Genomic DNA, 12,809 nt, shown 5'->3' with positions numbered 1-12,809 from the left:
TATTGTTCATCCAAAGTTAAAATTTCAGACTGGATTAAGAAAATTGCGTGGCACCCAGACCTGCTTACAAACACCAATGTTCCAATGTTATGTTTCTATCCCTGTTCTTCAACCACCTAAGATAACAGGTCACCAATCAACCCACCTGTCCAATAAACCCTGCTGCACTTGGATCCAGCCGTCTGCCAGCCGTATGTGTCCAGGGGGGGGGGGGGGGGGGGGGGGGCACAGATATGGGAACAGGTTTGAGAAAGGGGGGTACATGTAAATATGTAAATTACTCAAACATTGCTCAAACATTAGTGGTTCTAATGACCAAAGGGAATTTAAAAGAAGCCACGCCAAACTCTCGTCATCCCTTTACATTTATATAGAATTTCTAATTAATAATAATAAATTTCTAAATAATAAATAGGGCATTTAGCATTTACATGATGTGACATACTGCAAACTATTTACAGTTACTCTGGCTAAAAAAACAACTGTTTTAAAAAAGCAAACAATGTGAAATAAAAAATATTATCAAATTTTTTGTTATAGTTATGAAATTGAAAAACATATTTCCTAAAGATAGTATGACCATATCAATTTATTCAGATAGAACCTTATTTTGTCCATCAGAAACATCAGTTTCTCACACTTCTTCCATTCTCACACACACCTTAATCTGGAGAAGTCAGTGTGGACCCTGATGGCTGCCGCTCAGTCCTTCCCTCCCTGTTTTCCTCTTCTTTACTTTGCCTCTTAATAAAGACTTCTGCAATCTTTAGTCCCCTTTTCATTTTTCTTCTCATTTCTCTCCTTGTTACTACTTGTTGATCCAGAAGAAATAAAGCAAAATTTTCTGTCACAAAGCAACATTTTTGCTTAACAGTGTAACTTTAGCAATGTGAGGAAATGTATATCCCTGTCCTCTGAGGCTCTCGTCATTCAGGTTTTGGACCAGTTTCTGATTAAATTAATATTATTCTCCCCAAGCTGTAGTAACCCAATAAATCCGGTGTGATGAAATAGGTAAATACCTGAAATCTAAAAAGATAGGAGAATTAATAACCAGGATAGGGACTCTATAAAGTGTAGTCGTGTATATCTAAAAATATACTTTAATTGAAGGAGACATATTGTGGCTACAATACTGAAGTCCTATTGATAAAATTTTGATTTCTGCCGTCAACTCGACTTACTCAAGGGCCAGACGGATGCAGGTGGAAGAGGCAAATACGTGAATGGTGCGGTCAAGAACACTCGGACATATGAGTTTAGCTATTAAGACATTGTTTAGCATGTAATAAGAAACCATGTTTCAGTGTTTCAGCTTGGTGGGACACCCAGGAGAAACATCTGAACAGCGGGGGACCCCGTGCTCCTCCTGGGGTATCCACCCACAAGAGCAGTTGTGACTAAGGCTTAATGCTGATAGTTGTCTTCAGACTAAAACTGTATCTCCAATGAACAGCTATGGAAGTCTTTGCGCCTTTAATTCAACGTTGCTCTTCAAAGCCATCTAAATGAATTCTGACTCTGAATGTGGAGCCCCAGGGGGGTTGTGATGACCCCAACCTTGTCCAGGCTTTGAACAGAGGTGCTTTCAGAAGGTCAGCCACCTTAGAAACAGACACACCAACAGAGAACTTCATTTCCTGCTGCATCAGCTCTTTGAAGCACTGTTGGAACATCGGTATTAAGGAACTCAGCAATAAGGTCTCATTTTGATTGAGTGTGGATTTAGTGACCAGTACATTTAATGCAGTGACAGCAGCAATATAATGAGTCCTGAAGACTGCTGATATGTCTTTATGTTCCCCCTCACAGGAAATCACCAAAACTCTGGTCGCTCATTATGCATGTGGCTGGATATGAAATTCTTGATGTCGGGAGTGCTGGGAAAGTTACTGAAACGCATCTACACACACAAACACACGTCCCTGCGGCACCAAACTCCATCATATACCTTGCATCAGTGCTCCAACTGTACTCCAAACCTGCATAGTGCTTGAACAAACACTGCAGCAAGCCAATTAAAGCTCCTGTGGCGTGGGCGAGGTGGAATGGCAGCATGGGATGGACAGATGGGGGCATAACGATCCATTTAGGTAATCTTTTCCATCTTATTCCCCCCCTTCCTACGTCTTCTGCACATCCTATCCAGCAGAAGCGCTTCCAATGCACTCCCCCTACCCCTGTGGTGCTCTTGGGAGCAGCTAATTGCACCTTCTGCACTCCCCTGTGATAGGATACCGATTGTTGCAGGTACTCTCTTAAAGCAATCAATAAGCGTTGTTGCTCAACAGCCATGCGCACAGCGGCCAGTACACTTTCTGGTCAGAACTTTGCTCTATTACATCTAAAGGCAAAGTACTTTTTTTCCCCTCCAAGCTGCAGCTAATTTGTGGCGATACGCTGTTACTGGGATGAATGGCTTTCTAATTGAGCCCTTGGCAAACTGAGATGATCATCTTTTTTGTTCTCGTGAGAAGTAAGTCGAGGCTTTGTCACCTTTTTCACTGATATGAAAGGGTTCGTCTCACGTCGTGCATTGCTGTCAGATGTCATCATCGTTCCGACTCCCAGCGCTGCGGATTTTTCTGCGCAAGCCGAGCAGGCAGAGAGGAATAATGACACAAGGTGGCAAATCCTGTCAGTCATCTGCACCCGGGGCTCATTCTGAAAAGGGAGAGTGACATTTAGAAAGGTTTGCATTGCAATTTCATTAAAGAGGGGGGGGGGGGGGGGGCATCTATTTAGGTGTCTGTTGCAAAATCACCCACTTGAATTTTCAAAAATGATGAGACGTCTTTCTTTTGGAAAAGTTGTTGACATTTCTTATTGTAAAATCCAAAAGGGGGAAGGGTGAAGCCTGAGGTGATGCTAGCCTTTTGTGGTTGGTGGATTTGGAGGTATGAATTTACTTAGTGGTTGACACCTTTTTGATGCCATCCATCTATGTTCAGAACCCACTGAATCCCCATTGGGGTCACGGGCTGCTGGAGCCTATCCCAGCTCCTGGTGCAGGGACATACACTCACATGCACACCTTTGGACAACTTTAGAGAACCCATGAAACATGTGTTTCAGAATCGAAATCAGAACACTTTATTTATTGCATTTTGACCGGAGGAAAACTGCACACGCACATGTACAACATCAAAAGACCACATAAAGGTTCCAACCAGATTTGAACCAGGGTCCTCTCACTGTAAAGCGCCCGATCAATGTACCTCCATGCAGCCACTGTGGATGTGATATAAATTCAACTGCATTCAGCTTAATAATGAATTCCCTCTCTCCCACTAGCTTACAGCCCCTCACACACCCAATCTAATATTAGTGGTGCAACAAAAATGGCAAGCAATATTGGAGCAATTTAGTCATACAGTTTAGAGTCAGATGCCAGCTTGGACAGGGAAAACAAAGACATGAAAGGATCTATTTGTCTACAAGTGGATGCATCCGAATGGAGCAGAGAAGGGAGGTTGTGGCCCACCCAACTAATACACAAAAATAATGGTTTTCAAACATTTTTTGTCTGCATCTGATTGACAGCGATTTGAATGAAAAAACAAACAAGTGCAATTTTGAGTTTCATTTTCCTAAAATATGAAAAAAAGAAAAAAAAAGACCCATGAACATGTTAAGACAACAAAAACCAATGTTCGTTTTTCATAATAGGACAAAAACAAGATTAAAAATAGAAGGTATGTTTCAGACATACCTCAGTTGAACAAAGCACTCTTCAGTTGTTGGATTCACTACTTATGACGCTCCACTTCACAAGCACTTAGTTCAGTGAGCCACACAAAAAAGAAGAGACATTAAACAAGGCAATGGCTTTAATTAAAGCCATTGCAAACATTCTAGATCATCATAATGATCATTCAGATCATCACAAAGAGGCAAAAGTCTCTTAATTGTAGCGGTATAATGGCTGAAATACGTGACAAACAGTTTACGTTGAAAGGTTTTTGCTGGAATTTCAGTACTGAGCAAGCAAAGGGTGACAGTTGGGATAAAATCTCTTGCAGAACTGGACTCACTAAGGCTCTTGGGCTCTGAAAAGAAAGAGACAAACAAACACTAAAAAATAACTAAAACAACTTTTATGTGACAAAACACATCGTTAGAAATTAGAAACTGCAGCAGTCTAACTTGGGTAGAAACATGCTATGAAAAACAAAATTCAAAGTAAATAAAGTCTGGATGTTTTTCAAACCTTCCCAGTAAGGGGAACAGCAGGGGAAGAGCCCTTCCTGTTTGAGACAATTTGAAACAAAACGACTCGAGCCAGGTCAGTTCACCAAGAAACCACTAGGTGGCTGGTTAACCATCTATTTTCAATAAGGTAAAAACACTCAACTTTAAATCAGAAATATACTTAATTTTTACAGTTTGTTTTTCTTTTAGGCTTCTGTCTTCAGGGCTCATCACAACATGAGATGGGGACTGAGTTACCCCCTCCCTCCTGGCATTCCAAACAGGAAGAACCCACTGGCTCTAAGAAGACTTCTATAGAGAAATAAACAGCTATTACTTAGTCATTCTATTATGATGTGCTCTACTACCTTTCTTTAACTTGTAGTTAACAAAATAGCTCTAAGTTTTTCCTGATTTTTTTTTTGGTAGTTCAAGTTGTTATTTACAGACCAATCAGATGCTTGAATAAAAGTACTGGTATGTGATCTGTGAACATTTAAAAATGTTTGATTGACATTTGGCTCCAAAATAGCGGTGTCCACATAAGAAAAGGATGGCGTCTGTCATGCTAACTAAGTCCAGTTCTTGAAAACAGTCAATACAAAAACACGATCCACACATGTGGTTTGGCTTTATAGTTTTATCTGAGATGTCCTTCCTGACCCAACAACAATTTTAGTAAGTATTTTTTTGTGTCTCGTTTGTTTACATTTTAAATGTTAATGGAAAAATACAGCTCACAAGAAACTCTGTCTAGATGGAACTTTCAGCATTTTGCAAAGAGATATGAGGGCTTGCTTATGGTTTCCAGTGTTCAGGTGCATCAGATCCCATTGAAATAAAAACCCAGATACGTTTTTCAGTTTTTAATCAGTCACTGTTCTACAGCTGGGAATTCAACCATCGTCTGCTAATGAAAGACCCGCAAATTGTTAACATTCAATATGATTCTCGAATGTAAATTAAAATGATGGCATCAATAAAATTCCCTCCCACTATAATCTCACCTCAGAGAGGGTAAATGCATCTTTGGAGCCGTACTATGTTTGTTGTAAAGTCAGTTTAGTTGGAGACAGAGTACTTGTGAAACCACACTATAGTGGTTATTTTGTGAAATCACCCCTGGTGATTCACATTTTTTAAGCAGCGTCAAACTGTCCAATTGGACTTTAGAAAACAAACAAAAAATGACTTTGGTTTTATTCTCATTATCCAGGCTTTTATTTGGGGGAAATTCTTGCCTTTGTGCGAGAAAAGTGCAGAAAATACCACATCAGTTTTTTTTTTTTTTTAATAAACATATTTACTGCTTAAAAAAAAGTTAGGACTGGCAGTTTTCCCTATTAAAGAAATCTGCAACACTTTTTGACAAAAATAAAGGAAAAAAATGATTAAAATTGAGCCTTGTTTTTCCACTGTGCTCTGTTCTCTGTAGAATCGCGACCTTGACTGGGAGTATCTGTGCTTAATTATGCTTCAAGTTTCTCATCCTTTTTGTATTTAATCAACTTCCATATTAATATTTCAAAATCATTTTTTTCTGAGTATTATACAGCTCTTTTCATGTCTGCTAATGAGGGAGGCGTACATCCACCAAGCATCATAATATACACTTATTATTTCCTTCTAGCTCTTTCAGCTGTGCTTCTGGGGCCACATTTTCACTATTTTCATATGTATTTGTTAGCAAGATCATTATTTAGTTTCTTTTGCATACATTTTATTCATATGTTTTGCTGTGTTTTGCTTGGCAACAAACTCAGGGGTACTATTGCATTGTGTGGCTTCATGAAACGCACATATTCCCCAATGGAGGCCATTTGGTAAACAGTGCAAGAGAATTAATGCTCTTGAGCAACAGAATTGTAAAACATGAAGTAAAATAGACTTCTGAACACCATCTTCTCAAAGCACAGCTGAACAGAGGTGATCTGTCTCATCCATAAATAAGACAAGTTCGCTTCTCAGGGGTCCTCCAAACCTCAGAACCCTTTTACTGATTGGAAAAATTAAGTATTTGTTTTAAGTTAGCCCCTATCTTTCATTCCTGGATTTGTATGAAGCCCAAAGGTACCGCATTTTGCATGTCTATATGTTTTAGGTACCTCTTATGTGTTGAAAGAGGTAAACCTTCTAGTTTTTGAGGGTGCAGTCAGATTTCAAGATTCAGAAAACTGTTTGACAAGTTTGAAACTTATGCAAAAGATTAAAAAGCGGCTTGTAGCGACATCTTATTCACGTCAGCTCACTTTGAACGTTAATTCAGGCCTGCTGTAAATCCCCACTACTGTTTTTTTTCTCTTGTTAATTAGATAATGCTTCACTTTGGCTGGCATCACACACTTGATGAACGCAGTCCTGGGAGATTACTCCTCCAGAGCAGCTGACAGGCAGGATTACCTAGACAAATTAATGGCTCTATAATTTGATTTTCCCAGGATTGCGATGTCTAAGCGACTCCTGCAGAGAGGAACAGTCTGAATCGGCCCTGCCGCGCTGTGACATTGGCTAATCACATCTGCATACTAAGGAGGTCGCAGGGCTCCATAGAAACAAAAGACCTAACTGGAAATAGCAGTCGTTTTCGTCAGGAGTGGAAGTGCAGGACGCAGCAGGTTTTCCAGGTTTGAATGAGCAAAGGCGAACAATATCAATGGAGAAGGTGAAAGGTAAATTCGGCTGAACCCATCAAAGTGTCTGGCGTGATTGAGATCAACTTAGCAAAACTTGTATGGAAGTTTCTTTGAGCTGACTCCATTAAAAAGTAGAACTTTATCCTAAATGATGTGTTCAATCTCCCTTTCAGCACTGTCTTCAGAAATCCACAGTAACTTTATTTGTGAGCACTTTAAGTCAGCTGAATGGAAACAAAGTGCTTTATAGAACACTCAGAAGAAAAAACACGATAGCCAGCTCAATTAAAATCAAATTGAAGATAAATGAACTTACATTTCAAAAGTAAAAGCAATCAAACAAACATCAGGAGGCTAAGAAAAAAGCATTAAACTACATACTACAAGTCAACTAGATGAATAGGGTTTGAGGAGATGACCCAATTTTAGGAAGAGGAGAACGCTGATGGATATGGAGGAGCAGATTTTCCTGGTTTTGTTGCTGTAGTTAAAGGGACTTCTACTGTAGATAAGTACTCAGATGTGAGTTGAAAACTAATGAAATTATTTCAAAAGGGAATCAGCAGCCAATGTTAAAGACATACGTTTTGAGCTATTTTAAAAATGTTCACAGGGGTCTCTTAATCATCCAGTTTTTAGCCAAAATTATGGTAAAAAAGAAATGTTGGACTTAGTTTCCGCAGAGTGACAGGAGTTCATTAGAAATTCGCCTCTGAGCGGTGGGCAGGACCATTGGTGCAGAGCAACCACGCCCCACTTCCCATCCCAATTTCTCAGATCTAAGTGTATTTTCCACATCACAAATATGATTTCTTTCAAAAAACATTATCATCTGCTCCTGATTCACAATTATTTTTATGAAGAAATCAAATCAAATCAAAATTTATTTCTTTTTCCGGTAGGAACTTCCTTTGCCGGTGGAATTCAGAGCAGACACAAACAATCGTAAAACCAATACAACACATATACATGCAATCAATAAAATACATACAGTATATACTCTGACCTGCTAAAGCAACAAAATGAAAAAATAAATAAAAAAGGAAGCTGCTCCTGACTAAGCTGTTAAACAGTTGATTTCATATATCTAAAAATGAAATGAAAATGAAAAATGAAATGTTGTGATGAAATGTTGTGAATAAATGTGCAGAAATGAAATTTTGAGCCTAATTTTCTTCACACATGTCCTTTATCATGAGAAAAATGCCACAAGAACATGTAAAAAACAACAAAACACAACTTTCATTGGAGTGGGTCTTTTTAGGAATTTGAAGTTGAAAAAATGTGTTTTAACTCACAAGCTGACAGTCCAAGCTCAATTGTTTAGAGGGGGAAAAGTTTCAATATCCATTTGATTTGAAAAAATATGTTAATGTATAAAATATATTTTCTTTTGGAATGGTACATAAATCTTAAAAACACCTGCAAAAAAACATGGTCTTGAGATATTTTATATCCAAGGAGGAGGAAATAAAAAAAAAAAGAAGGGGGGTAAAAGTTGAGCCTTGAGGGGCTCTTTATGTGAAGAAAACAGAAAAGGATGTTTACTCCCTGCAGATCTTTCTTCCTGTCAATCGTTAGACACTATAAAGCCTAAAAGATACTGGACAATAATTATTCTTCTTATTACTATTTTAATTGTATTTAATTAATTATTAAATATTTATCTGCTGTTTTTAAAAGAGCTAAGGTGCAAGGTAATTTCTCTTTTGTGTGATCGGAAAAGCTTTCTTGCACTTGCCAAAAAGGTATGCAGGTGAAACAACTCAAATGTTGACTCTATGATGCTTACTCACTGCTCCAAGTGAAAAATGTACATTTTGTGCACCCAAATAATGTTTTTATTTAAGTCAGTAGCTAAAATGAAATAATTTAAAATATTCAAGTAAGCTAAACTGACACCACTGTAAGCTTAAAATCTGAGAAACAGTTTTACTAACCAGGTTATTTTGTCAAGAATTAAATAAAAAAAATGTTAAAAAATTATACTTATTGCAAAGTTATTGCAAAGAAAAATGCCTTTCGTGCAAACAGAAAAAGAGTCCTGTTGCCTAAAAACCTGTGTTCTTTAATGCTGGTAAACTGTGTTAATGCAAGCTGTAAAAGCCACTCTACTGTCGCACAAGTCTCCATGCAATGTCATTAAAGGGACTCATCAGGGAACCCTTGGTCCTAATGAGATTCTCGCGTTTTAGTAAGTAACCTGCAGTAAACCGGTTGTGCACTTGAGGCGGCCGCTTCCTGTCCACTCCCAGCGGGGGAATTTGCCCTAAATGAAAGTTTAGCCATTTGCCTGCAGATAATTTGGTTTCTCTGAGCACCATTTCGTTGTGTGTGTGTTCCGCATGGCTGATCGTTCAAGCCAGGTTGACGCTGAGTGACAGCCAATCAGGCCGGCAGCTCCGCTTGTCCAGGATGTGGTGCTGACGGAGCAGCATCCATCAGCTCAGGCCGGTTTTGCTTGTGCAGGAAGCAGCAAAAATGTTAGTTAGTCGCAAAGTTTTATATAACAGAAATAGACTTTTGTGGCAGCAGTAATGGTCAGTCTTAATGAAGTGCAGGGAAAAGCTTTAATTACCATGGCAACAGACATCATTTGGAAAGAAGTTGGATCTCTGTTTATGCTGCTGTAAAGGTTGTTATGCAGCAGCATTTCCCCGGCTTGGTGCGGGCGCCAGAGGAGCTCTCCAAAATTCACGCCGCACCTTATTGTTTCTGCGGTTCATCTGTATTCATGGCTGATGAAATGCAAATAACCTCTTTTACTTTTGCTGCTCGTGCATCCAGTCACACAAGGGTAAAAAAAAATTAACTTGATGGTTTTGTCCAAACAAACAAATACAGCTGAATGCTTTCATGATCACTACATAATCCTGTAGGTTGGATTAAAACTCTAAAATAGACATGGATTTTCTAGTTCTTTTTTCCAAATTAAATTTTTGAGTCAATCTTTTCTCCAGAGACTGGATTCCACCAAGGATCCGCCCCCACCCCCCCATGGCTCCTTGGTGAAGAGAGACGTATGGATGTTTCCCCTCTGCTGTGGTCCACAACACTTACGTCTGCCTGCTTGTCCTTTGTGGACTTTGAGGCTACAAATTTGGTCAAGGCAAAATTAAAACGGAAATGTGCAATGTCACATTTACAATCATCTCAGACCAGTTTCTTGAACATGACAATGAGTTCACTGGATTTAAATGGCCTCCATAGTCACCAGATCTCAACCCAAAAGAGAAACTTTAGGATGTAGTGGAAGGGGAGATTGGCATCATGGATGTGCAACAACTGTGTGATACTGTCATGTCACTATGGACCAAACTCTCTGAGTGTAACTCAGGTGGCCGGCCTCATCACCCACTTTATTAGGTAGACCTTGCTAGTACCAGGTTGGACCTCCTGTTGCCTTCAGAACTGCCTTAATCCTTCGTGGCAAAGATTGTGGTGCTGGAAACATTCTTAAGAGAGTTACTCCCCATCTGTGAGACAAACATGATTCCACAATGTTCATGGATGGAGCAGCACCAGGATCAGAGGTTTCTGTAGATCCTCCTTAAACACTCGTGTCCACTTGTATGCTGGTTTCTGGACAAATCCTCTTCAGGTCAAGATTAAAGAACAGCTTTGTTGACACTTTGCACAGTTGATGCATTCACAGTGTCTTAGCATGAGAAGCACCACTGGAGAAAATTTCTGCTTTAACTTCACACTTTGTCCCTCAATAAGGAAAAAAAAAAAGGAAAAGACGCTTCAAATACACTGTATATTCAAAAGAGGAGAATAAAAAAAGAACATCATTTTCTTGCTGTGCTTCCAGGGAAATTGGTCTGTCCGAAATGCTTCGCTGCTTCAAAGCCTGGTGATGAATATCTTTTCAGTATGTGAGAGGAAAGTGAATTTCCATCATCAGGCTGTGCAGAGGGCGTAGGAAACAGAAAAAGAGGAGCGATTCATAGGGCTGGCTGAATGAAGCTCTTCCTCACCTCGCTCCTCTGTTCAATCAACCTCCATTAGTAAATTAGGTCTTATCTTCTGAGGCCGGATTCATAAATTATCACACAACAAGATGTTGGAGCCTGACTTGAATCTGTGGTTCTGACGGCAGGAAAACGGGCTAATTGCTTCTGAAGGATCATCATTCTGCAGGCAATAATCTGTAGAACACAGTGTAAGCATTTCTAAATGTGTGTGATTAAACTCACACACATTTCTTAATGTGTGTGAGTTTAATCACATCAAACATGTTTGAATATCAGAAAGCGGGAACACAATCATACAAAAATGCTGGTTTTAATTTATATTTCTCTTTCAGTCAGAAAGGTTTTTTTACCGATACATAAATCTCCAGAACCCAATGAATCCCTTTTGGGGTCACAGGGTTGCTAGAGCCTACCCAACAACTGTTGGGTAAAGAAGAAGTCCGCCCTAAAAGGTCCCAGGTGGAACTTGAACCCGTACCTTCCCACTGTGAGGGGAGAGTGCTAACCACTACACTTCCATTGACCTAAATAAAGTATTTTTTCCCTTCAAACCAGGTTGTGTTGGCTTTAGCAACAACAATTCCACACCCCAGGGGTGTGTCCTCAGCCCTCTTCTGTACTCCCTATTCACCCATGACTGTACCACCAGGCACAACTCCAACCTCATTTTAAAGTTTAGGTTTCATCACCAACGAAGATGAGAGCACCTAATAACCCTTGTGCTATCTTAGATGACCCCACCCTTACATTGACGTGTTCTCCCTACCATGACAAAGGTGGATAAAGGTGGAAAGATTTCATGTAATCCATGGACACCAGTGAAGATCACAAATCATTGAAGAAAAAAGGTTCAGAGCACTGTCTAGTGGGTCTAGATGACCCAACTCCCAATGGTAAAGTGCCTAGAATAGCACAAGGGTTAAGAGAAGAGATGACATCATTGACCGGATGGTGTCAGGAAAATTATCTCTCTCTTGATGTCAGCCAAACTAAGGAAAGGATTGTGGACTTTAGGAGATAGCGTACAAACAAACATTTCTCTATCTACATCAACAATGTTTAGGTGTTGCTGGTTAGCGGCTCCAAATTCCTCGGTGTACAAATCACTTAGGATTTGTCCTACACACACATACTGTTGTAAAGAAAGCCCCATGGTTCTACCCTTGGCGTGAACACCGACATCCTCAGGAATTTCTATAGGAGCACCCTTGAGAATCTTCTGACAGGCTATGATATGGTGTGGTATGGAAACGGCACAACTCAGAACCAAAAAGCACTACAAAAGGTAAAGGGAGCGGCAGCAGACATCATTTGCCCCAAATCAGGGTGCTTTGTCTTAGGAGTCTTCTCAAGGCTTGTAGCATCACGAAGGACCATAGTCATCCAAATGTAGGACTTTTCCATCTGCTACCTTCTGGCAGACAGATACTACCCCCAAGTTGTCAGACAATTGAACTCCTGATAGTATCTTTAATGATAAAGGCTGAATATGTACAATAACATGCCCCCAACTCAACCTTTTTGTATAAATCCAAGTGCACCTTGTACCTATCCCCTGTATTCTATTATTTCATATATTTTTAACATGACATCCTACATGTACCTCTAGGTTATTATTGGTGACTCTTTTCATTCCAATCATTTCATGGCTTTGTTGACCTTGTGTTGTTTCTGCATATGACAAAGAAACCTTCGGTTTACAGCATGAACCGGAATGTTATGTTAGGTTCACACCGAACACAATTAGCCTCTTCTGATTTTCTGCCTTTGTTCTGACCATCTGTAATGCGTTGCTGCTAGTGAGTAGTCCAACACTCTATGCTCAATATTGCATCTTTGCATTGAAAATTGAAAATGAACGCTAATAATGCGCAAATTGTGTTCATGTGATTGTAGCATTCTAATTCAAAACATCTTAGATGCATTCCGGTCAGGACTAAGTGGCTAGCAGGTGCTTTGCTAAACACATTGGCCGATCACATTCTTTTTTGTGTAACTTTTTCCAAAA

At 39.6% G+C, this 12,809-nt stretch overlaps 1 protein-coding gene across 1 annotated transcript in view; it reads right to left on the bottom strand.

Annotated features, from left to right (window-relative positions):
- Positions 1–2,659: 2,659 nt before the first annotated feature.
- The window catches only part of LOC111947110 (C-type mannose receptor 2-like), a 67,387-nt gene continuing 57,237 nt past the window's right edge, over positions 2,660–12,809 (bottom strand). Inside the window, exon 5 of the mRNA XM_023953285.1 lies at positions 2,660–2,664. Within this exon, the coding sequence (XP_023809053.1) occupies positions 2,660–2,664 (5 nt within the window). The remainder of the gene's footprint in view (positions 2,665–12,809) is intronic.

This window comes from Oryzias latipes, chromosome 24 (assembly GCF_002234675.1).
Source record: "Oryzias latipes chromosome 24, ASM223467v1".
Lineage (NCBI taxonomy): Eukaryota > Metazoa > Chordata > Actinopteri > Beloniformes > Adrianichthyidae > Oryzias > Oryzias latipes.
Note: the sequence above shows the minus strand (reverse complement) of the source record. Positions and strands in the feature narration are given on the sequence as shown.